Source organism: Vulpes lagopus, chromosome 13 (genome assembly GCF_018345385.1).
Source record: "Vulpes lagopus strain Blue_001 chromosome 13, ASM1834538v1, whole genome shotgun sequence".
NCBI lineage: Eukaryota > Metazoa > Chordata > Mammalia > Carnivora > Canidae > Vulpes > Vulpes lagopus.
This window is the reverse complement of record NC_054836.1, coordinates 45,753,004-45,780,285: the sequence shown is the minus strand read 5'-3', so window position 1 is coordinate 45,780,285 and position 27,282 is coordinate 45,753,004. Positions and strand designations below refer to the sequence as shown.

The 27,282-nt window shown below is 39.7% G+C and overlaps 1 protein-coding gene across 2 annotated transcripts in view; it reads right to left on the bottom strand.

Moving 5' to 3' along the window:
- The window catches only part of BMPER (BMP binding endothelial regulator), a 242,578-nt gene that overhangs the window by 185,843 nt on the left and 29,453 nt on the right, over positions 1-27,282 (bottom strand). For both annotated transcript variants that reach the window (XM_041728257.1, XM_041728256.1), the window contains exon 3: positions 25,520-25,619. In XM_041728257.1, the coding sequence (XP_041584191.1) occupies positions 25,520-25,619 (100 nt within the window). The remainder of the gene's footprint in view (positions 1-25,519; positions 25,620-27,282) is intronic.

Genomic DNA, 27,282 nt, shown 5'->3' with positions numbered 1-27,282 from the left:
ATATTAGATTATTAGGAGCACATGAAGCAAAGGGATTTACAAGTCACAGTCTGATTCCTTAGCCCAAGGAGTACAGAAGTAGGAACACATACATAGAATAACGCAGAAATAAGAGGGCCTGTCTCTCAATACCAATGATTGATTTCTGGCAAGCCAGTCAACCTCAATCCACATCAGTTTTTCTTGTCCAAGACACAGATAGAAAGCTCATCTCCTTCTCTGAATTCTTTTAGATATTGCTGTGGTAATTAAAATAAAATAAAATAAAATAAAATAAAATAAAATAAAATAAAGTAAAATAAAATAATAAAATATAAAAACTCTCTTAATACACAAACTGAATACTAAAGGACTGAAGAAAATTTCAAGAGACACTCTCATAAACTTGGAACCATGATCTGAATTGCCAGAGAATTATGAATGATTGAAAAGAGCTCAGTAATATTCTTCTCTCTAGTTCCTACAAATCAAATTACTAAAATACACAGCTGATTGGAAACATATTAGGGAAATGCTTTCACTATATATTTTTTAATTTCCTTTGCATGAAGTGTTATAGTGATAAAATGTTCAACCACAGGAACCCCTAGCACACTACAAATACTTATGCCAAACCAAGAATGAATATAGTAAATTTTCAACAATGAAAACCAATATAAAACAATTTGGGCTAGCATAAATCTTACTGAACAAACACACTTACAATAGATGTGCCATGTGCATGTCTGATCCACTAACACAGACTCACTGGATAATAAATAACTTGTTCTGAGAGATGGAGGCGGAGAAATCAGAGGACCAAATCCAATTCATGTTAAGTCCAAGTAAATATGAAACGCCTGCCAAGTCTGCCAGTGGAGTTTCCAAATATGTTATATATTTTCATCCTCTGGATTTAAAAAAAAAAAGACTGAAAGAAAGGGTGATTTTCTGCTGCTAATAGAGCAAGCAAAGATCTTGCCTTTTTTACTTTGGAGGAGGAAGTACACTACAAAACCCATGCAGCCCAGGCAGGAACTGCAAGCCAAGAGACTGTTCCTACACAATGCCAGGTCATGTGTGAGGGGTTCCCAGGAGTAGGGCAGGCCTCTCTGGATTATTCCACTCAATATGGGATAAAAGGTATTCGAACAAGTGGTTCACAGTGCAGAGAACGGAGCAATGTTTTCTTCCTCAAATAAGTGTCAGTCTAAAGGCTGGCTCCTCCACCTTAGTTTAACATATGAAGAACAAGGTGAAACTGTGAAGTGCTCATTGCTTAACTGCCCTTGTTCACCTATCAGTGTACCACACCCGAGTCCACAGAACAGATTTTCCCAAATGTTAGATGAGTCTGAATGATAGAATAGATGCCCAAACATCTATGTTAATCTCTTTAGCAAGTATAATCCACACCTTTTCCTTTTTCTTCCTATCCTTGCCAACATCACTAGTACAGAGACTCCGCATACCAAACATTCTAGTAGATTGTTTATGTTGGGGGTTAAAATAATGTTTGGAGGGGTTTAAATGGGCATTTTCACTGCTCTTTGGGTTTCTGTTCTAAGATAAACATGCTATTTGATGCAAGATACTAACATGAGCTATGTGAAGACATATATACATATAACCAAAAAGAACCTCATATTTACTACAGAATTGCCTCTTATTTTTTTTTGCCACCAACTTTAAGCTGCTGACAAAGCAGACAGGCAGTATCTTGCCCCTCTCTTTATCAAAACCCCAGAGGAGGTATATACTAAATATCTCTCTTATTGGTCAGTATAAAAAGAGAAGCAAAAAAATATTTCCATCAAGGCAGTGCTTCTCAAACTACCTCTAGCGAAAGACCAGTTAATTTTTCTTCTTCCAATCCAATGTAGACTTCTATCTTCATAAAACATAATAAAAATGAATTACTAAAAGTTTCAATTTAAAAAACTAAGACAAGGGCACCTGGATGGCTCAGTTGGTTAAGCATCTGCCTTGGGCTCGGGTCATGATCCAAGACTTCTGGGATTGAGTCCTGTCTCAGGCTCCCTGCTTGGCAGGGAATATGCTTCTCCCTCTACCCCCACCCCCATTTATGCCCTCTCTTTCTCTCTCAAATAAATTTTTTAAAAAATTTTTTTAAAAATTAAAATAAATAAAAGACGAAGACAAAATATAAGCTCAATTTTTTGTATTATATGTAATAGGCATAAAATTACTCTGTCAAATTATAATGAGCGTTTCTAATTGTCTCTATTTCTGTACTTCTCTCAATGTAGACTAGCAATGTAGTCTATGGACCATTGGCGACCTACAGAGCATATCTTGGGTTGCAGTGCACTAGGGGATGTGTTGCATGGCAAGGTGAAGCCACTCAAAAAAACAATCAAAGCATTTCAATCTTAGAGCTAGAAGCAAACTTAGAGAGAATATACTTTATCTCCTTCATTTCACAGATGAGAAAATTTGCACAGAAAGATTAAAGTGGCTTTCTCAAAGTTAGAAAGCCTTGGGTGTGAAGGTGATGCTAGAATCCATGTCCTGCTTGAAATTCACACTTTCACATCCAGTTCTAGGCAGATGGTATTATTTGGGCACTCTCTAGTGCATAATATCCTTGCATTGAGACCTCAACAACCCAGATTAAAACTAAATGACAGCATATTCAGGAACTTTAAATTAAAGAGTGAGTAAATGGGGTAAGCAGAGGCATGGTCAGGCCACCAATAAAGTAGCTTTTCTTTTTTCTTCAAGTATTTGTAAATAAACTCTTGACAAGAGAATTTATAAATATTCATTAGTTTTCTTCTGGTGATAAAAAGCTTCTCAGATTCCACACGCTTCAGTAAAACTATCCATACTGCAGCAGGAGGAAGTAGTTATCTTCCGATAAAACCACTACAATATATATTGAGAACCAATAGTTCTCAATCTAAGGCGATTTTACATTCTTCCCATCCCCCCACCCCGGAGACTTCTAATAACGTTAGAAGATAATTTCAGTTGCCACAAGTGGGGAGATAAAAGTGTTACAAGCATCTAGTGGGTAGAGCCCAGGGATGCCGCTAAACACTCTACAATGCACAACAGAGGCTCAACAAACTCAAAATGTCAATTGTGCCAACACTGAGACACCCTGATCAAAACCATCACATCCCCAACTAGCTCTTCTCTACAAAATTAGAGTTAGACAAAAACAAGCATAAACTAGCTACACTTCACCTATGTATGTATTTTTGGCTTTTTATATGTTAAATATTTTCTGGGTGGAGAAGAATTTCAGAGCATTATTTTTAAACATACACACTCTTACAGAGAAGCTTGGCCTAGTCAACTAGTCAATTCAGAAAACACATGGCAATGGTAACAGGAAGTACACACATAAATTGAATCCACAATTAAGCAATAAAGCTCATTTTTCCTATTAGTTGCGACCATTTCAGCAGCCATATTATCCCAAGAGAGAAAGAATACCACATATTTTCATCATTCTGTTGTTAAAATAGCTGTTAAAAGTCATCAGGACCATTAAAAAAAAAAATGGCATTGGCCTTCTAATAAGCCTTAACTCCACCTGGTCTCACCCTAAAAAGGCTTAACCTTCTCATCTGTCAGGTTAACATTAGCCTAAGAGCAGAGAACTGGACCTTACCATTACCAATAACAACCCCCAGCAAGCACCTCACAGCATTAGCCTCAGCCTACCTTTCCAGGCCTTCCAGTCCTGGAACTCCATCCAGCTCCTTGGGATTATCCATGTTCTCCACTCATAACAGACCTGAAGTTCTTGGGTTATCAGGCTTTTGCCTCCACCATCCCATTGAAACTTCACTGTCTCTGGCTGCAGCTGCTTACTACTACCCAGTCCAAAGACAGTCTTCACCTTACAGGACTTCTCTGTGGCCAGATGACCACACTCCCCTTCCTTTTTTGCCCCTTCCCACAACATACATACCTTCTAGATGTTCTCTTCCAATTATCCGTCCATTCTCTCCACTCCTGCCTAAACTAAGCTGCTAGTTCTTTCTCACCTGGACTACTCCAATAGGCTCACTGTTTCTCTCAGCTGGGATAGGGCCAAGCATACTCCTGCACAGCTACCAGTGTGTGCTCTTTCAAGTCCGGGTCATTCATGCACTTGCACTATCAATGACGAAAGGTTCACAACCTGGCTGAGATGTAGACTGATACCCATCCCCAATCTTTCTTCTCCAAACCAACTGGCTCAGAGTATCGAGAAGGAGGAAGTGGGAGAGGATTTAAAACCACAGACCAGGGCAGCCCCCGTGGCGCAGCGGTTTAACACCGCCTGCAGCCCAAGGCATGATCCTGGAGACCCTGGATCGAGTCCCACGTCAGGCTCTCCATATGATGCCTGCTTCTCCCTCTGCCTGTGTCTCTGCCTCTCTCTCTCTGTCTCTATGAATAAATAAATACAGTCTTTAAAAAAAAAAAAAACCATGGACCTTTGCTATAAAATTCAAACTTCTTAGCATATATCTCAGATCAGGCCTTGACTCACTTTTTCATTCTCTTATCTGCTGCTCCCAAATTCCCCACACTGCAGACATGCCACACATAGAATCCCCCCCCAAATATGTCAAGAAGATCTCACCCTACAATTCTGCAAATGCTGCTCCCTTCTTTAAAAACCCAGATCTCATCCATTCCCTCCATCTCTATCCTCCCCACAGTGACACATAGGTCACATGGACCCTCCTTCTTTGCCTGGCTGACTCTTCCTTCAAGACTCAATTCAAGGTCCTAGCCTCTGAGAAGCCTTCCTAGAAACTTCCCCATCAGGATGTGCTCTTGTGCTCTTTCTTCATGTGTCTGCGGGCTTTCAAACATCCCTTTATAGGTCCCTTACAGTACTTTGTATATGGCAGGTACTTAAGAAATGTTCAATTTCACTGGAATACATAGTAAGCACTAACATGCAGCTATGCCTGTAAACCCCAGAAAAAGAATTTTGAAAAGATGACATTCCCTGGACCTCCTGTCTTTCTCCTCTTGGCAAGTGAACTAGTTCAATCCACTATTCCACTTCCAGAAACAGCAAAGCTTTCCTGCAGCAACTCAGATGTCAAAGCTGCTCTCTTTTAACACCGACTAACCCTACTACCCCTCATGGACCAGGCGGGCGAGGATTGAACTGAATGAAGGAAAATCCTCGAGCTTCCAGGACCTACCAAACCTAAGTAGTGACAAGCATACCAACACTTTCCTGGTACCGTCTTCCCATGCTGTGCAAGCCTCATCTTAGATTAACTTGCAGGAGGGTGCCTTTTCTTTCCAAAATCCACTTTGGTACCCCAAATTTGTTTTATTCTTGTCTTTGTTGGGGGCAAGGGTTAGCATGCAAACTGTCATACTTACTTAAAGAGAAGTTGGGGTCTTTGAAGTCAGTTCATGCCACATGGTACAAGGAAGCAGAGCAAACAGCTTTGCCATTCTTTGCTGTTTCCGGGCCACCTGATAGGTTACCCCTAGCCCTGGGACTTGGTCAATAAGCCCCAAATTACCCCAGTCCAATACAATTTTTTTAATGAAGCACTTTTCAGACACTGTTCTCCAGAAACATATGGAAGTATAATCAAGAGGGATAAACATAAAATCTGACTAGCCATTCTAGGGCTTATATCGTGTCCTTAGGAGTTCATTTAAAACAGGCTTTTATTACTCTCCAAGGCTGTACCTACCATGAATCCTGCAGGCAATTTTGCTTATTTTTGGCTAATGGGAATTTTATAGTCAAACCATTTCCTCAATCCCAAGAGAAAGAATCAGCCTCATGAACGGAGTTCTTAAAGAGTAGTGTGTGCCCCCCACAACATTCTTTTTCATGACTTTTTTGTTTTGTTTTTCAAATAGAAATTAAATAGATGATTGAAATGAAATAATCAATAGAAAAATAAATGATGGGAAGCTATTTTACTTAATTTTTGATGGCTTTATGAATAAAATCCCAAATATGCAGAAGTATTAGACGAGTACAGATGATTGCAAATTCAACTCACTTCACCATTACAAAATCTCCACGTGACTTACTTGGATTTCTAATCTATGTGTTTATTGAGGACTGTAAAGTGAAGAAATTGTGGCTTATAGAGCCAGTCTCATAAGTTCAGAAGATTATAATACATACAATATCTGGCATTGATATTAAGGTAATAAAACAGATTCTAGGAGCCACAAATAAATTAGGCTTCTATGCAATAAAATATGCTTCCAAACTTTTAGTGTAATTAATGTAATAAAGGAAATATGCAATGCATTAAGAGACAAAAATACTTGCAACAATTTTTTAATAGATCCACATCACCCATCACTCCTGCAGTTGATCTGTTCTTACTATAAAGAACACAGGAATGCTTCTCCCTCTGGGCTGAATTGGCACTGCAGGGGCCAGGCCCATTATATCTTCAGCATCCCATTGTTAAACACCCAATATCCATTGCTCCTCAATGGGCAAAGGAGAAAGAACTGAGTGGAGCTCAGATGGAGCAAAAATGGAAAAAGAGTAAAAACCAGGAAAGATTGTCCTATGAAGTCATCAGACTGGTTTTCTAATGTGGACCAGCAAAATGTCACCAGAAGTCATTTCCAAAGGTGAGTTCCAAAAAATATTTTCAGAAATATTAAATAAATAATCCTCCAACAAGAGAAAATAGAAGAGAGAAAATAAAAATTACTACATAGTTATTAAAGGTAAGGCAGTGTTCTTGGGGTTTTCACATGTGATTTCATTCTATCCTCACAAAAAGAATTCTAGGACAGAGGACACTTTACCCCTAGTTTTTAAAATGAAGAAATCAAGAAAAGCTAAATTACTTTGTCCAGATCACAATACAGTCATTCTTTTTATCTTGCTCCAAAATTCATGTTCGATTCATTATTTGGTTCCTGCCATGCACATGAAGGAAACTTAGAATGTGGTAGCTTCAAAAGTAAAAATGATATCCATGAGGAACATAACATGCTGCCTTTCGGTGTTACTTTAACATCATGTTCCAGTGATGTCTAAAAAACAATATTATAAAGTAAAATGCAGATTTTGTGGCCAAAGAGGCAAGACCTGATTTTGTGGGTTTTTGTTTAAGCTCTGTTCTGAACGTCTTTACCTTGGGCTACCAATCATGCCATCCTTTCGGCCTTTTGAAGCAACAAATGATAAAGGATCAAAAGATCAAATTCAAACATCTAAGGTTGGATTCGTGCATTTTTCAAAACAGGAACATGTTTCACAGTTTGGGACACACAGCAGCAATTTAAGAAAATAAGATTTATTTGAAGACAGCCAAACACCAAACACCTCAGAGGATAAATTATGGCAGCCACAAAGAGTCATGAATGGAACTCTCAGTTTCCCCAAAGTATTTTCAAGGATATCCATGAAAATCTCTTTGACTAGCATGAAGAAGAAATAAGTTATATACAACACGCATATGAAATGCCATCTATTTGATTAATGAATTGTACTGCATGATTTTCACACTTGAGAAAGAGATTACACAGACATAACCCTTATGGTTGATTAAATAGGATGTTTAGGGCTTCTTGCAGAAAAATTGTCAGAAATATCCTACCACCCTCATTTTTCTTTTGAAAATTTTCTTTTGAAAATGTTCTTTTCATTTGTTTTGAAATAATTACAGATTCACAGGAAGATACAAAAAAATATTTTCTCCATGCACCTTTCATCCAGGCTCCTCCAGCGTTAACATCTTGCATAACTATAGTACAGTATCAAAATCAAGAATGGACATTGGTACAGTCTACAGAGCTTATTCGGATTTTACTGGCTTCACCTGTACGTGTGTGTGTGTGTGTGTGTGTGTTTCTATGCAGTTTTATCATATGTATATCTTTGTATAACCAATAAATATTCAGAATTGTACTATCACAACAAGGCCCTCTCAAACCATTCATTTATAACTACACTGACTCCCCTTGTAGCCTCCATCTCTAAGCCTGGACAACTGCTAATCAGCTCTCCATCTGTATAATTTTGTTATTCAAGAATGTTATATAAATGGAATCATACAGTATGCAGCCTTTTTAGATTGGCTCTTTTCTTTTAGAATAATTGTTTTGACATCCAAGTTTTTGCATGGATCAATAGTTTAGTCCTTTTTTATTGCAGAGTAGTATTCCATGGTGTGGCTATACCAGTTTATTTAACCATTCACCCACTCAAGAACATGTGAGTTGCTTCCAGTTTTTGCCTGTTATGATTAAAGCTGCTATGAACATTTGTGTACAGAGTTTTGAGGTCACATTGGTTTTCATTTTACTTGAATTGCCCAAGACAGCAATTGCTAGGTTATATGGTAAGTGTATATTTAGTTCTATTAACCACTATACCCTTGTCCAGAGTAGCTGAATAATTTCGTATTTTTACAGAAATATATCAGAGATTTTCTACATCTTCACCAGCATTTGGTGTTAATCATGCTATTTTTTTCTTTAGCCATTTTGATAGGTGAGTAGTAATATCTCGCTGAGGTTGATTTGAATTTTCCTAATGGCGAAACGATGTTGAGTAACTGTTCATGTGCTCTATTGCCATCTGTATATACAATATAGTGAAACACACTCCTCATGTCTTTTTATCATTGTCTAATTAGATATTTTTATTCTCTTCACAAGGTCTTCCCCAAAGCAAAAATGTTTAATGAAGTTAAATTTATCAATTTTTCCATTTTACGGACAGTCCCTTTGGTATCAAATCTAAAAAATTCTTTGCCCAGGTCCAACAGATTTCTCTCCTATATGCTTTTTGTACATGTTTTATAGTTCTGTGTTTCACATTTAAGTCCATGATCAATTTTGCATTAATTTTTGTATAACACACGAGGTTTAGCTTATGTTCATTTTTTTGCCTGCGCGTGTCTAATTCTTCCAGCACCGGATGTTGAAAGGGTCAGTCTTCTTCCATTGAACTGCCTTGGCACCTTTATCAAAAGTCAGTTGTGCATTTTGCAGGAGTCTATTTCTGGGCTTTCCATTCTGCTTCATTGATGTATACATCTAACCCTCTGCCAATACCACATCGTCTTTATGACTGCATCTATATTATAAGTCTTGAAAATGGGTAGACTGATTTTCCCCCTTTTATTCTTGTTTTTCAAAATCGTTTTGGTTATTCTAGATCTTTTGCCTTTTTATATAAATTTTGGAATAAGCTTGTCTATATCTACAAAATACCCCTGTTAGGCATATCCCTTTTTATGTCTTTTAAAAAATTGTTTATATGGGAAAATCAGGCTTGATGCATGCATCACCTAGGAGCCTCTCCCCTGCAGGATGAAGCCTGCGTGTGTTTGTCAATTACACTTTTTAGAGAGCATTTGTCAAAGAGCAGTCCAAGGACTAAGGTCATCCCTGGGGGGGGTCAGGGGTGGAATGCAGATCCTTATAGCCCATCTTTTTCTTATCTGCCACCTTCTTTACCTGGGCTCTTTTCTAGAAGGTTTGAGCTGAGGCTTATTTGTGTGGGATGATTTTAGGACTGTGTGGCCAGCAGAAAAAGTGTCTGATTAAACAGCACAAACATATTTGTGGAGTCTTCTGGGAGGCTGTGTGTGGCCCCCCTCTAATCTCATGCCATGAAAACTGAGGGAGGTCTTCATTACATTTGCAACATGGGTAGATAAGGGCATTAAAGAGAAAAATTCACCCTCTCTAAAAACAGGACAAAATTGAAAAAGACCTTCTTCACCCATGGGCAGAAGCTGTAAAAGAGATTGCCAAATATCTGACAAGAAAAGCAGTCATTGATGGGCATGATCATACTTGAAGAAGGATAAGGAGAAATCGCCACCAAGAGAGAAACCCACACTTCATCCAACATGGAGTTCAAGGAGAGGTGCTTAATGGGAGCTTAATGGGAGCTCTGAACCATCAATCACCTGCACTTTCTAAATCTGAAAGCATGGATTTCTGGGTTTTAGCCTGTCAACAAAGGCTTATCTTTTAAAATATATTTCTTTTGTCAGTGGTATTTTTAAAAAATAATAAAAATACTGAACTCGTAGCATGCAGTCAGTGGCATACTGCCAATGTTTAATAATCAGCTCTACAAAAGAGAAAAGCCCTGATTTTGTAGGGTTTTCCAATTTCCAAGGTGTAAATACTCCCACCAGTCAATTTCAAACTACCAATGTGATGTCCCTGAGCAAAAAGCTGGGAAGATAAGCACTCCAACACACCACTGTGTACAAAACTATGTATTTTAACATTAGTGGCTATTGGGTCTGTGAAGCTTCTCTTCTTCCTAAGAGCAGACCATGAACATTTGGCTAGAGTTTAGGGGATTTCATTGGCATCCAAGGCCATGCTCTTTTTTCTATATACCTAGATAAATAACTTAAGAATACCAATAGTCACATCTTTTAAGTTATGAGATTATATCTCACCCTCCTCCTAAGCATTGTATACACAAACTGAGAATTTAACCAGAAGAACATTAATTCCAGTGGCTTCCAAGCCTGTTGAACATCAGAACCACATGGGAGCTAGTTAAGGACACAGATGCCCACTAGAAGCAACCTAAATGTCCACTGCTGGATGAATGGATAAACAAAAGCTGTTATATGCACACAATGAATTCTTATTCAGCCTCAAAATGGAATAGAATTATGATACATGCTATAATATGAATGAACATTTAAAATTATGTTAGGTGAAATAAGCCAGTTCCAGACGGATAAATGTGGTATGATTCCACTTCTAGAAGGTACCTGGAATAGGCAAATTCACAGAGATAGAGAGTAGAATAGAGGTTACCAGGGGCTGAGAATAGGGAGTCATTGTTGAGTGGGGATAGAGTTTCAGCTTGGGATGATGAAAAAGTTCTTGAAATGGACAGTGGTAATGATTGCACAACAATGGGAACACATTCAATGCCACTGAACTATACATTTTAAAATGGCAATTATGTTATACATATTTTACCACAATAATAATAAAAAAAGAATACAGATGCCTGGGCCTCACTCACTGGAAATTATGATTCACTTGACCTGGAGTGGAACTCCAGAATCTGAATATCTCACATTAGCCCTGGCAACTCTGAGGCCATCCAGGTTCAAGACCCCTGTATTTTGCCGAAGACAAAACCAAGGCCTAGAAAGAGGTGGCTTGACAAAGGTCAAGTAACTAGAAGTGACAGATTTGGGAATTGATTCTGCATCTAATTCCAAGTCTTGTCCTCTTGTCATTCTTGAAAGACTGAGAATTTTTATGACTATCCTCTATCTAATCCACAGGCCTCAGAGCACAGAATTTCCTTGTCTAGATGCATGAAAATATTACCCTGGCTTTTGAATTTAGCTCGTCAATGTGTCCTTGCCCCTGGAGGTTTCAAGCCATTACTCTTGCATTCACAGCCTCATCAAGGTGGCCATACCAGTCCCCAGAACCCAAAACATCAAAAACTCAAAGTGCATTTTTAAATCTGATCCCTCTGCCTGTCCCAGGTATGGCTCAGAGAATGCCCAGACATTCTAGGTCGTCAGAGGGCTGCCTCATGTGGTAAACATCAGCTGGTCAATGCCCAAGCATGTCTGCAGATAAACATCTTGAGCCCTTTAACCACCAAGCTACCAGAAACATAATTAGCTGGCTCCAGTGTAAATAAGCTCATCTGAGTGAAGATGCACTCAAGTTCATGGACATACCAATGTACTTTGTTCACCTTCATTATCATCAGTACTGCTAAACATCAGCCTCTCCAGCAGACAGGTTTCTAAGGCAAATACATACTAACTCTCATGATGAAATTCCTCTCAAAAAGAGAACCTAGAACGTTTGATCTTAAAAGAAAAAAAAAAGTGCCAATTTTTTTCTGAAGATAAAGAGTGATCTCTGATCAAAGCCCAATAAAAATGGTTATAAGTACAGCATTATGATCATTTTTAAAATAATAAATAGATGCATGTACAGTCATGCATCTTCATAAAGAGATACATGTCACATATACAGACATACTTTCCATTTTTGGCTGTTGCCAAACTTAAGCAGAAAATCAAAGAGAACCTAAGCATGTGTTGGGGGCTTCCATGTCAAATTGTTTCTTTCCTGTAGTTTCTAATGATGGACCCCAACTTTTCACTGAGAACCCCTCACTTTATTTTTTTTTCTTGGTCTGATAGCCTCCATGAAACAATACCATTAGAAGCCTCAGAGGAGATCAGAGTGTTTTGATTCCAAGAAATTTTCAGATGATAAGCATCACTATGATTTCATTCTTATACTGAAACATAAGACAGGAAAGGGGGAAAATCATCTTCAAGTGCAGAGAGGTTTTATTCTTCATGGCAGACAAGTTACAAGGAGTCACAAAATAGTTTTAATAGCAGCTGCAGAAAACTCAAAGCCAAATTAGAGGTGTGTTTTATGTGATGTGATAAAAAGGAAGCAGATAATCATATCAAAATGATGGTAACTAGGAAATTTGAAGTCATAATTGCATAATATTATTTGGTAACTTTGCAGAATACAAGGAAAGAGCTACCAAAAATTACATGGAGGTTATCACCAAGCCTGTTAACACTGAAATACACTACAGACACTGCCACATAAAAATACACACAGGTGCTGGTGATTTTGAGGATTTTTTTTTTAATCTCTATGGAATTCAGTGAAGAAACAGTAAAGTATCGGGAACCCAGGGTGGGGTATAAACTTTCAGCCATTTTTCATGCCTGTTATACATTGTTATTCTCTTCCTATAATTCTTATTCAACTCCTTTTTAAGCCATGCAGAATTCGAAAAGGACTTAAGATGTGTTAAGATACATATGACTTGAAGGACACCTGGGTGGCTCAGTGGTTGAGTATCTGCCTTTGGCTCAGGTCCTGATCCTAGGGTCCTAGGACTGAGTCCTGCATCAGGCTCAGGAGCCTGCTTCTCCCTCTGCCTATGTCTCTGCCTGCCTCTGTGTCTCTCATGCATAAAAATAAAACTTTTAAAAATAATAAAAAGTTTTTTAAAAGATACATATGGCTCGATAGTAATACACTAAATATGCAGCATATGAATACTAACTAGGGAAGGCTGAAATTTGGTCCAAATTCTCCTTTTTCCTACTCCCCGTTTTCCAACATATATTTAGTAGGCAACCACTGTGTGACAAGCACAGTGATCACAGCTGAGAATACTATAGTCGCTGCCCTCACAGAGCCTCCAGCTTAGTGGGTGTTACAGAAAATCAAAATGTGAATTCAAAATGATGCCTTGTCTTAAGAAGAAGGGATACTTAATTTCATGGCAAGTAGCTGCGGCATCAAGGAAGTGATGCCTAAAGTAAGAACTAAAGTAAGGGTACAGGTTAGCCAGGTTAACTTAGTTAACATGCAGAGTCAACAGGATATGCAAAGCCCTATGGCAGAACACAGGAAAACGAAGGTCTTCTAACTAGAGAAGTCCAGAACAAGAGAAGGATAGAGGATAGCAGGAACCAGACCTTGCAGGTCTTCGTGGCCACCAGACCAGAGGAGGAGAGAGAACAGCCAAGAGTCAGCATTTGTTAGCACTTACACTGTGCAGTGTGATCATAAGCTATCTTCTGGCTCTAAGCAGCATTCTCCATAGATGCTTCTCCTTGCCACACATCTCAGAACTAGTCTGAGTATGGCTGGTAGGATTCTAAGATGTAATCCCCTTGACTGTGCGCAAGACATGCGTATGTGATGAATGGCCCTCCTGTGATTAGGTTATCTTGCCTAGCAAAGATAAATAGATTTTGCAGGTGTAATTAATATTCTTAATCAGTTTGATTTTGAGTTGTTAAAAAGAGAGATTATCCTGAATGGGTGTGACCTAATATATGAGCCCTTGAAAGGATCTGTAGGTCAGAGAGATGCTTTCCTGTTGGCCTGAAAGAAACAAGCCATTCTAAGCTGCAAGGAAGTGAATTCTACTAACAATAACATGAGCTTAGAAGATGATGTTGAGCCTCAGATAAGACCCCAGCCCTAGTTGACTCTGAATGCAGACTTACGAGACCCAAGTAAGCTGTGCCCAGAAACCTAACCCATGGAAACTCTAATAAATGAGTGTTATTTTAACCTGCTAAATTTGTCATTGCTTGTTAAGTACCAATAGAAAATTAGTAGACTGTGTATCAGCAGCTGAATGCTGAGATCACCTGTGTTCTATTACAGCTGTCAAGCCCATACCTGATTGAAGCACTTTGCATATGATACTAAAGGAAGACCAGGGCCACCAGCCTCCTCCAACACAATGAAAACATCTTCAACTTGCCCACTTTCAAAAAGTGAAAACTGATGCACCCAAGCCAGCAGCAAGCCTTGAAAATCTAATCTTCTAACTTAAAGGCAACCACAAACTCTTCACTTAAACTGCCTTCCAAAATCTTACAGAATTTAAAAAACAGAGGCCCTGAATAAATGGGCTGGGACAAATCTGACAGGGAAAGCTGATCTCTGTTTTATGTTTTCTTACTAGTTTTAACAACTATAACAGATTTTTGTAAAGTATGATTTTAATGTTAACAAGATTTTTTTAAACAAATAGGGTCATTTTTATTTAAATGCCAAAATAGCCTGGTTTATATTATGGGAAACCAATCTTTGAAATATAACATTTTATACATCTTTTTTCAGTTAGAGTAAAGGAGGGGAAAAAAATAAACCCCTCCAGTTCGTTGTTTTGTTATGGTTTTTTTTTTTTCTTGTCTTTAAAAACCTGTAAATAATCCCCACTCAAATTACTGAGGCTGAGTAGATAAAATTAGTTATACTGCATAAGTTAAAATGTATATGCAGGCATTCCATTAATCTAACAACTTTTCTCAAGAAACATATCAGAAATTCTCCTACGCTCAAAATCATGATAAACATAAGAATTGCCCTGGAATTGAGTAGCTCAATGGTGGAATGTTTTTCAAAGCAATGGAATTTCTTAAGATGTTTTAAGTGATATGTTAGGGTCTGAGCATTAAAACTGCTAGAAGTAAAGCTAGTGGATACTTTCGTTTGGTTGAAGACAAAACACACACACACACTCAAACACACACACAGTGTGCAAAGGTTGGCTCTGGAAGGATCCCCAAGAATCTGGTTAAGTGGTTATCTCCAGGATAGGGTATCAAGTGGTCAGAGTCATCAAGAGTGGGAGAAAGCCTTACTTTGACTGTAGATGCTTTGTGTAGTTTTAATTGTATGAATGCATTCTCTATTAAAAATATTTTATGAAAGCAGGCACACACATACTCACAAAAGACTAATGCTCATCTAAATTGTCTCACTGGGGCACTGCTGCAGTATAAACAGTCATGGATACTAAGGGGAAAAAAACATTAAGTTAGGGGTTCCCAAAAAATTTCAGTAAGAAAAGCCACTCCTTCCTAAGCCACATGTTTTTTTCAATCACCTCCACAAAACTTCTCGGCCCACATATTTCCTTTGAAATTGCAAGTCCACCCGGGCTATAAAAGCCCAGGGAAGGAAAAGGGGTATGGCAAGGCAAAGATAAAATTGAGGCTGTCATCTCTCTCCTTTATTTCTGGAGTTCTCCTACGAGTCCAGGTCTCTCCTCCCTCCCTCTTATCTCACAGGCAGTATGATAGCAGGAATAGGAGCATTTGGAGTCTAAGTCGCCTCCCCTACCTCTCAGCAACTGTGGGATCTTCAAAAACATCACTTCATATCCCTAAGCATCAGTTTCCCCATCTGTTAAATCAGGATACTAACCACTTCCTCAGGGCTAAATATTAAAATATCTATAAAAACCTGAAGACTGAAATTTGTCATTCCTCGCAAAATCTTCTTTAACTGTAGTTCACAGTATGGTTTAATGACCCTTAGAGCATTAACCTGAAGACAGCTCGTTCCTTATTTGGGATGTGAAAGCTGGGGCAAATTGCCTCTGGGTAGAACACCTATAATCATTACCAAAGAATCTGGTCCCCTCTGAAAGAAAGAAAAACAGAGGTTGAGGAAAGAGCCACTCTTTTGTTTAGGCAACAATCAATGCCCTCTTGGGACTGCCAAAAGAACTTTGGTTAAAAGCAAACAACCAGATTTGCACAAGGCTAACAGCCTTTCCATCTTAAAATGTTTAAACAATAGGACAATTTACTCTGTCAACATAGAGAGTGTGACTATTTTTAAATAAGTGGTTTTTTTTAATGTTCATTCCTATTATATGATAAGTGGGTGCCTCCCTCCAAACAGCCACAAAGCAGTATTATAAAAGGCATGATCATCTTGCAGGTCACTCTCCAAACAACTTTGAGAAGAGGCCCCTTATTCATGACCTTGAATTGTATAAAGGCAGCCTATAGTTAATAATGTTCAATTTTTTACCATTATTTATAATTCCTTTTTACTTTGGTCAGTAAATTGGTCTATATAAATGAGCCAAATCCCCTTAAAATTCTCCATGCATTCTGTGCTAATTTTTATTTATCAGAATCCAGGATGGTTGGCCTGATTCTAGGAATTAGTATGCAAATATTTATACTTTGTCTCTTTCATTTCATGAGACATAGTAGGATATCTTTTAAATCAAATATAAGAGTTAAACTATTTTAAAAAATGCAACCTATGGGATCACAACCCATAGAAAAGTAAGAGAAAGCAAGAGAAATCAGACAAGAGAAGATTGTGGAAAATAAATCCCACTTGACAAATGAAAAACTTTTTTATTTCTTTCATCAAAGTATTGCAAACAATTAATATTTCATGTTCTATATGAAGAAGATGGAATTTGACCTATAAATGCTGGAAATGCACCTTATTCATTTATGATCCACTAATAACAAACATATATTCAGATAACAAATACATTATTGTTCATGAAAGAACCCCAAATTAAAGAGTGATTCTCAATCCAAGTAAATACAGAAACGCTGCCAAAACTGTGTTTGTCTCTCAATGATTTCATCTGTTTCCATCAAACAATATTGAGTTTTTTCAAATTAGATTAATCTTTGCCTTGTTGTTAGGTTATTTGGATGAAAATTTATAACCACTTTAACATAAAATAATCTGAGAAGTACATTGAAATAACTGCTTGAGAAGAGCTAGTTATAATCTACCTACTTTTCTATTTTAAGGACTATTTTTGGATTCATAACAGTTGAAAACAGTTTGGTAAACAGTGCTATCCCATAAAAACTTAGCATGCAGATCAGTAAACACTTGTTGAGTGAATGAATGAATGAATGAATGAAACAAACAATCTGATTGAAGTAAACAGGAACAAAATGCATGAATGCATACACACACACAATCTTCCTAAGAATTCTGAAAAATATGAATTTTCACATTTCTGTCCATAAGTAGATCTATCCCTACAATTTCCTTTTCAATATCAACACCTTTTTCAGAGGAAACTAAGTAGAAGTCATGATAGGATTCTATTACATTTTTATCTGATCTCTTTCCTCCAATCGACAAATCAACAAAAATTTAAACAAAATTTATTCTAGATTTGTTTTAATTCAGTAGGTCTAAAGGAAAGCCCAGAAAGCGGCATTTTATCACATTCCCTAAATGATTATGAGTGGCAGACAATGTTTAAGAACGATTTCACGTTTTTTTGTGTGTACTATGACCTTCACCTGGGAACTTTTCCTTGAACAGCCCTCTTTGGACGTGATTAACTCCTTGTTCATGAAAGTGAGTTGCCCTTTCTGGAAAGCCTTCCCTGGAACACTCCCCAGTCCTTTGCCCAGGCAGTCTTTCCTACCTCTCCCTCTGCACTCTGGCACACCTTCCCTAGAAAATGTCCCCCTGGATGGAATTCCTCTGCCCCTCAGGAGAGCTAGGTCCTTGAGGACACTGACACCCTCTGGCTGAGCTGTGGGTCATTAACACCTCGGCAAATGAATGATTTAACTTCTCTGGGCCCTTAGTTACCTCATACATAAAATGAGAAAGATAGAAAGTACCTCATTATTGTGAGGACTAAGTGGTGAATGCAAACCAACTAACCCAAGTATCCTGCCTTGTGGGACAACAAGACCCCTCAGAACTGCTTCTACGGAGATAGTAGTGAGGCTAAGACCTTAAAACCAATCCTCGATTAACACCTCACTACCCACAGGGTGTCAAGAGCACTAACTTGAAAGGCAAAGCCCAAGGCTCTTAAAGGCCTTGGAGTCAGGGCTCTTGGGAGATACAAGCAGGTTCCACTTTTAATCACAGCAGAAGGTGATCCATGTATAAAAGATTGTGTTTTCCTATAGGAACAATGTCATCATGAATGTGTGCTCCTCATCAGCAGCCTGGCCCCAAACAAAAATGGGAATAACACATAAAGACCCTTAAAGAACGGGCATGGTCATAAAGATCAAGATCCAGGAAATAGAGACGCCTGAGTGGATCAATGGTTGAGCGTCTGCCTTCAGCTCAGGGTGTGATCCCAGGTCCAAGGATCAAGTCCCACATCGAGTTCCCTGCATAGAGCCTGCCTCTTTCTCTATGTCTCTGCCTTCTCTGTCTCTTATGAATAAATAAATAAAATCTTTTTTAAAAAATCCAGTAGATATAAATATCTGTAATTATTTAAAAGAATGAAATTAGGCCCCACATAATCATAAATAAGCTATGAACACTAATTACAGAAGTGGCCCCAATATATGACAGCACATAGAATAAAATATAGGCATAAACATAAACATTGCATAATATGGGATTTTTATGTGGCCCAAACTTCTTTAAGAGATAGTCCAAGAAAGAATGAGCTGATAATACACCTTCTTCTCTCCATACCTTCTACACATTAGAAGTATCAAAACAAACAAAAAGTAATAAACTCAGAGCACTTTCAAATGCTTCAAATGTGGAGTATGCTTGATGATTAGGATGACAAAGATACCAATAATGATATTTCTGAGAGATCATTCTTAGAAATATGAGGCAAGTAAAACATTTCCCCTTCCTTTATCTAAGCTCTATCTAAATTCAGTCAATTCAAAAACTGCAGGTTGTCAACATTGGCCCAAATTCTGTGAAAATAATTATCATTCGAGTCTTAACTTGTTGACAACTGTCAGGGCTTTCTAGAATACACAGAAAAGCACGAAAGCAATGGATAGCCCTCAGCTAGGTTCTTTAAGAGGCACTTGCTACCATTCCTCACCAGACCACAGAAAGGGGAAGGAAAACATTCCCTGTACTCTGGGGGAAGTCGAGAACAGGGAAGTAGCAAGATCAGAGTCCATGTGGCAGTGGAAAGTGAGGAACTGGCAGGATGGGGAGGGGCAAGCTTTTAAGGTGAAGGCAGCCAGTATGTCTAAAATGTTGCCATGTGTAACACTAACTCTCCCTTCTCTCCTCCATAGTCTTTTCAGGAAGAAACAGCCTAAAAACTGTGAGGAGACTAGGAAAGGAGACTATTCTTGTCTTCTTTGGAGCCCACTGAGGAATGAATGTCTTCCTCAACTGAACATTTGCACAACTTGTCCGTGTCACATCAATTTCCAGCTTTCTGTCCTTAAAAAATATACACATGTAGGCACAATAGTCATGGCAAGCTAGTTCCCTTCTTAGTAAAAAAAACAAAATCTAAACAACTATCAGTGGGGAGATGTTAAATAAATTACTGTACATGTATGCTATGAATCCATACAATGGTTGAAAGGCATGAACTGACACGGGAAAATTCCTATGTCCTACTCTTGTTGAAATACTTTTTTAAAAGCAAACTGTAGGGATCCCTGGGTGGCTCAGCAGTTTGGTGCCTGCCTTCAGCCCAGGGCATGATCCTGGAGTCCCAGGATCAAGTCCCATGTCAGGCTCCCTGCATGGAGCCTGCTTCTCCCTCTGCCTGTGTCTCTGCCTCTCTCTCTCTCTCTCTCTCTCTCTCTCATGAATAAATAAATAAAATATTTTTTAAAAAAGCAAACTGTAAACGATGATGTAACATTTAATTCCATTTATGTAAAAATAAAGCCATAGATATGAAATTATGTATATATGCATATGTATATATGTGTGAACAACTATGTAATAAACTGAAAAGGTCTGGGAAAGATCCAGTAAATTGATGAGAGTTGTTATTTCTGAGAAGAATGGATTTTTGTAGTTCAAATAGGACTTTTTTCCCCTTTTGTTTAAATTTTTTGGTATGATAATATATTAATATAGCAGGTATCACGCTGAAGTTAATATATATAATTATGCTAGAAAGGAAAAGAGGAAGAGAGAAAAGTACAAACAGATGATGGGAGGTAGGCAACCAGTTATTGGGGATCCATCCCCCCCATTTATTACACAATTAAATAACTGGGAATGAGTTTTGATATACATTCATCAGCACTTCAACATTTGAGTTAAATTTTCTTGGTCATATCTATTTTACTTTATTTCTTACACATCGTTGTAGTAATATACAATTCACAAATCCGAGGAGTGCATAGAGTTAGAGGAACATGATGGCCTCACTGCCAAGGCCATGATGACTAATATGGAGGAACAGCAAGCAGATCAATTCGGTTAGAACAAAAGGGAGAGCAAAATAGAAAATAGGTCAGAGTCAAATTGTAGAGTTCTTAGGTACAAAGTGTAAAGGTTTGAGAACAAAGAGATTTTTTTCACCTCGAAGATGTGTTGATCAGAGTAGATACCAACCAAACAGCCTATAAATCTGTGGTTCTCATTCCCTCATCAAGAAGGCCCACCCTCTGTCTTCCTGTCCTTTCTTCATCTGGTAGCAGTGGTTCTCAAGCCTGAGTCCCCTTGAGAGGCCTGGTGGAAACCTAGAAATGTAGACTCAGGGACAATCCTAAAGTGAGACCACACTCTCTGCCCCATCTCCATCATTTACTAGCTCTGTGACCTTGGGCAAGTCACTAATCCTCTCAGTGCTACCATTTTTTTTTCCTCTGCAAAATAGGGGCTATGATAGTACCAGAATTTTGTTTTTTATTTATTCATTCATGAGAGACACGGAGAGAGAAAGAGGCAGAGACACAGGCAGAAGGAAAAGAAGGCAGTGGGAGAAGCAGGCTCCATACAGAGAGCCCGATGTGGGACTTGATCCCAGGTCTCCAGGATCACACCCTGGGCTGAAGGCAGCGCTAAACCACTGAGCCACCTGGGGTCCCCGAGCTGTGAGAATTTAATGGCTGGCTCTGAGTAAGGATTACCTGTAGCAGCCGCTGCTATTTTGATAAAGAGGATGATGACCTCAGTTACTATTACTATTAGGGGGCAAGGCACAAGAATCTACATTTAACAGGTGATTCTGTAGGTCCACTGCATTTTGAGAATCACGGCTTATACTCACGATTCCCTCAGGTAAGAGAAAGAACAGACAAAAAAACAATACTCAAGGGGAAGTCAAAGCAGCTAGGAAGCTTTCACTACTGCTTCACGCAGGTAGCAACGCTAGATTTCACCTTCCTGCATTCCTGCTGGTGGCAGAGAGGCCCTTCCAGGAGGGCTATCTCTGCCGGAAAGCCTGGTAGATCCACACCCTCCACCCATCCCACCAGGTCAGATGTGTGCTGTGCTCATCTCTCCAACAGGCCTGGCTGCACTGTGTCCTAATCTGTTTGGTGAGCAACTTTAGAATGAGCATAAGGTGGTACCCCTGAATGTAAATGCCTTTCAAAACACAAATTAAGTCCACCAGCTCTCTGCTTACCATACATTGAATGATTCAAAACCAGAGGTCCCATTTCTTTGCTAAGGAAAATTACTTGTATGTTATTCCCTGACCTGATCAAAATTATTTGACCCTGAGACAATCTTGCCTAAACATCATTTTGCTCTAAAATAAAGCATTATCAACAAACTCCTCATTAATATGATTCCTCCCTGAATCATCCTCTTTGAGTTAGAAAAGTCAAAATCCCCAGTGTTGGCATGGAGGACACAGGTTAGAAGAGGACTTATGAGAAGCACAGCTACTGTCTCTGAATTTCTGCTGCAGCTAAGGATTTGCTATTGTTTCCTTCATGTGAAGAAAAGGCACAAAAGGGCTCAGGAGTGGTCCATCTAGATTCCTTTGGAAATCCAGAGTGGTCTGTGGGTTAACACTAACATCTTCTTGCTACTGGGGTAATGTTCCTCTTGATTCTCTCTTTCCAGTTTTTACTTCATTGTACCTGCTCTTTGGTTTCAACTGTTTGTCTTTAACCTTGCCCAATGCTAAAATCCAAGACAGAACCTCAATACCCAGGAATGGAGGATGACCCAGGGAATGGTGATACCTTCCCACAACAGAATCGTATATACCCATCAAGGGCCATAGTCCCAAATAAGTTGAAAAGATATTATGCCCTGAGGTTAAGTGGAATTTTTTTTTTGACTAATGCAACATAAGTAGTAAGATATTAGCTAGATAAACACTTTTACAGAGGAAAGAAATACACCAAATATTAACAAGTGTAACTTCTGGGTAGTAGGATTATGAGTAATTTATTTTCTGCTTTCCCACAGTTTAGACTATTTTTCAAAGCTGCTTCTCTGAGCATATGTTACTCTTCTGATCAGAAAAACATAAACAAGCCAGTAGCTAATAGCAAATACAATTGTGTCTCTTAAAATCCATGAGACAAATACTGTTATAGAGTAGAAATAAAGAAAATGGAGTAGGTAACTCCAACATCAACCACCAGAGCTTGAGAAGTCTGATGCATTCATGAGTCTCCCTCATGAAGGAGCACCTCAAGGGAGGTTGGGGGTTTTGACCTCCCCCCAAAAGTTTGATACAACTATCAGAAAGAGATCTCGGGGTGCTGAATTCGCTGGTCTATTCTTGGGCCCAGTTTAATTTGAAGAAGCTATCTTCTTAAGCTCAAAAAGAACACTCAGGAAGTGGATTTGCCTTGGGTATCCCTTTTGCTTGGAAGATTGGGATAATCAGAGAGAAGAATGATGGGAAACAGCAGGACAATCAGAAAAGACAGCCACATGCTACAGCAACAGAAAATGCCCTTCTTCAACACAGTTAATGGGGAAATGAACCAAAAGCCTTGGGCATGCTCCCTTGATGCATGGTGCTTCCATGCTATGGTATCCAACTGGCCTCTCATTGGCAAGGCAGCCTTGCTAATCACTGAAAAGATGAAGATGGCAAATAAGCAGTTTAAAAATGAAAGAATGAAAAGAGGAGCTTCTTTCAGGTTAAACTACAGTAACTTGGACATAGGTTGGCTTGCTAATGTGTTTTTCCCTAGAATCACTTTATCTGACCATCTGCTTGGGAGATTCCTAACAAATGACCATTTCAGACCTTGCATTGGTAGCTCTCAGAAATCACATGGGTAAAACATCGGATTCCCAACTCATAGGAAGGGGGCGATAGGTAAATGGTTATTGAGAAGGATCCGAAAAAATATTATCCACCCTACTTGGCCCTGCTCCGAAAGGCTTCAGAGGGTATGTTTTCATAGTCAAGCCCAACAAGTATTTAAAGAACACCTACTACGCTTGCATTAACTAACAAATGCTTACACACCAGACACTGTGCTAAGCACTCTGAGTGGACTTTCTCATTCAATTCTCTCCAACACAATCATTATCCCCATCTCATAGGAGTGAACTGGGGGACACAAGAGATTCCAAGTCTCCACCTGCTCAAATAAAAATGTTGATGTATTCTCTTTCCTGGGGCTACCATAATAAATCACCACAAGCTTGGTGGCTTAAAACAACAGACATTCATTCTCTCATAACTCTGGAGACCAGAAGTCCAAAATCAGGGTGTTGGCAGGGCCACACTTCATCTGAAGGCTCTAGAGCAGAGCCCCTTCTTGCCTTCTCCCACATCCTAGTAACTCCAGGTGCTCCTCAGCTTGTGGTGGCATAACTCTAACCTCTGTCTCTGTTGGGTTTTCTTTTGCTTTTTTTGTCTTTAATTTTTTAACAAGCAATTATTATAACTTACTACAATAACTGTAGTTATCAACAAACAATTAGGCATTAATTCTTGGAATGTGGATTTTATATAATAGTGTGCTTCGGAAAGTTCACAGGATCTTTGTTCAATATTGGGACCCATGGGTTGTCATTAAAAGTGGGCTTTAGAAAATTTGGAATGAATAAGAAATGGAAATAAGTGGCACACATAAGGGATAGAGTCAATGGCACCGTAATAGTGTATACTTGTATGATGAGAGATGAACACTTGCGAACACACCATAATAAACAGGTTGGCAAACCACTATGCTATGCAGCTCAAACTAATGTAACTTTGTGTGTCAACTATACTTCAGCCAAAAGAATTTTTTTTAATGGGCTTTAGTTGACCTGGTATCTGTAGAGTGTTTTGATGGTTCTTTAAGCCTCTCCACCATCAAAAAAAAAAAAAAAAATAGTGTATATTCTTCTGTAGGGATACAAATCACCTGGTACTAGGTCAAAATCTTGGTTAGTGGCTTTTCCATCCAGAATGCACACTAAATCTCTTGGGAGCTTTTTAAAAAGACAGATCCCTACCCGCCTCCCCAGAACAACTGAATCAGAGTCCCAGGGAATAGGGCCCAGGTATTTACATCTGCCTCTCTCAAAATATGGTTGAATTCTGTGTGTCTGTCTCCTCTTCTTGATATAAAGACACTAGTCATATTGGATTTGGGGCCACCTTCATCCAGCATGACTTAACAATTTACACTTCCAGAGACCCTCTTTCCAAACAAGGTCACAAGGACACAAACTTTGGCAAACATTCTGCAACCCAGGACGGCTGGATGCTGGCATGGCAGTGGAACTCCACAGCCCACATCCTGAGCTATGATGCTCACAGCACCTCCTGAGGGCCCCACTCTAATAGGCACTATCCACACCTACACTAGGCAATGTTGGAACATGACCCAGCTCCGGGCCGCAAGGAACTAATGACTTACTGAATGCAAATGAAGGAGGAAAAACACATCACTGAAGCATCTCTGTGGACTTCTGTGTGCCACAGAACTGTGGAGGGGAAGGGTCGAATGAGGGCTGGAGGTCTTGAGTACAGGCAGCATCTGAACAGGTGGGGGAGGAGAGCCCCAAGCCAAGGCCAAGAGGCTACACGAGAAACAACATGTTCAAGAGAGAGAGCATGCGCTGAAGGGCTGTGGAAAATGAAGTTAGGGCAAAGATATTTTAGAAAGGTTCAAAGGCAAGAAGAGAAGGAACTTTGATTCAATTTGGAAGGAAAGAAAGAAACTAATAGGGGCCAGAATGATAAAATCCGGGCTTAATTCAGACTCTCTGGCAGAGTAAGGCAGGGCAAGCGTGCAGCCTGGAAAAACTGTCCAAACTTGATAAAAATAAGCTGTGCGCATGTGCGTACCAACATACACAGGCATCAGGTTTGCATCTTCTCTGTCACATTTCAGCAACCTGCCTTACAAAGTACCAAATATGCAGATGTCCACCGTGCTTTCATTCCCCCACTGGGAGAGCCCCCGTGGCTACCGACCTCCCCAAACTCACACACACATACACACACACCAGCTTCCCTCCCAACACCCACTTGCACCCCAGCCAAGAGCTGAGTGAAGAGGAAGGTGAGAAAAAGAGAAATAAAAATGCCCAAAGCAGCAGCCAGAGAGAAGGCGGCCAAGACATAAATCACCTTTGCACTGCTCACAACAGGCTCCCCTCTGCTTGATGGCCAGGGCACAGTCTCTCGACAGCACTGGGCACTTCTCTCTCTTACAGGTCACTTCCTTGTTCTAGGCAAAAAGAGACAAGAGACATTTGAAAGAAACTCCAAACAGAATCCCCCAAATCCTGACACAGGCCTGAGGTTTTGTTAGGCTCCCTCTTCCTATCTTGCCTTCATCTTGGCAAGAACACTCATGAAAGCATTTTGCTCTCTCTGGAACAGAAATATTCATCCAGAAACACAGGACTTTTGAGATTAGGGGTACATGAGAGGGGATGAAAAGGCCCCTCTTTAGAAACCAACATAACCTAGATAACCGAATGCCGAGAGGACGGCTTTCTCCCGCTCTGGTCTAAGGTTTCTTTTTCGTACACACTATAGAAACGATAATATTTGTGTAAATCATATTTTGCCCATTGGGCTACCTGGGCCAGGGCTGCATCGTGAGAACAAAAATATTTGCACACAGCCGTCCAACAATCCCTAATAGTAGAGTGCATTAAAATGCAGCAATCTAAAGTTCCAACTCAAATAATGACAAAGTTGAGTATTGAATCAGCTCAGTAAGAGAAAAAATAATATTCCCCATGCCAAGCAGAGACACAGTCGTCAGTGTTTTATAGCCACGGGACAGCTGCATTATATTAGCACTTATGCTAATGAAGTGTGGTGAGTATTTGCATCTTCGGTTTTGTCCTGAAAAGTTAGCTGTTAAAATGTCTCGGGGAAGATCCAAACGTGATGGATATGCCTGTTTATACACAGGCTGGATATATGCGCCCCGAAAATACATGTCACCAAACTTCACAAGATTTGAGCTTCAGTAACTTTCTTCTGTATGCCAGCTGCCATGGCTTTCCTACCTATTAAAATTCGGTGAGATAAGTATTATTACTCTCCCCCGTTTATAAACAAGGAAACTGCTGCTCAGAAAAGATATAAAACCTGAGCAATCCATTCTCTCTTTCTCCCCCTTTTTGGTGTCTGTTACGTGAGAAGGGCTCTCATGGGGCTAACCACATTTACTCCTACGACCCTGTGGTCCTCACCCTAAGCTGCACATCTGGACCCCAGTGTGGTACTTCACAAAGACTGGCACTGTCTCCCACCTCCTGAAGCTCAGGTCTGATTGAGCCTAAGGACCAGGCCCAGACGGTTTCGCAAGCTCCCCCAGGGAATTCCAGTGTGCAGCCAGGGCTGAGGCCTGCTACTCCGCTGAGAGCCTTCTTGGTCCCGGTGACCCTGAGACGAGTTCGGGAGCTGTCCACAGTCCCTCAGTGATGGCAGGTGTACAATCCGAACCCAGGTGTCCCAGCTCCGAGCCCTCCAGAGTTCCTTCCTCCCCCTCTCCTTCATAATGATGGTGGAACCAACACTCACGCAAGGCCCCGCTCTTTAGCCGATTCCCATCATTTTTCTTAAATCACAAACCTAAGACATAGTATGGTCACAATTCAAATCAAAAGAGGTCTGTTTTAAAAAAACTAATAGTGTCCCTCCACTGCCACTAAAGTCATCGTGAACCGTGACCAGGTATCTATGCTGTTTGGCATTATTAACAGTGACTTCATCTGGCAAAGTAGAGTTCCTGCAAGCCGTGGTTAGATACCGACTCCCTCCACCCCCAAGACGTCTGCGAAGTGAACGCACTTTCTAAGCAGAACATCTGTTAGCACGGCTCATGCAGACCTGGCTGCAGCTTCAGGGAAGGGCCATCCCCAAGTGCACCT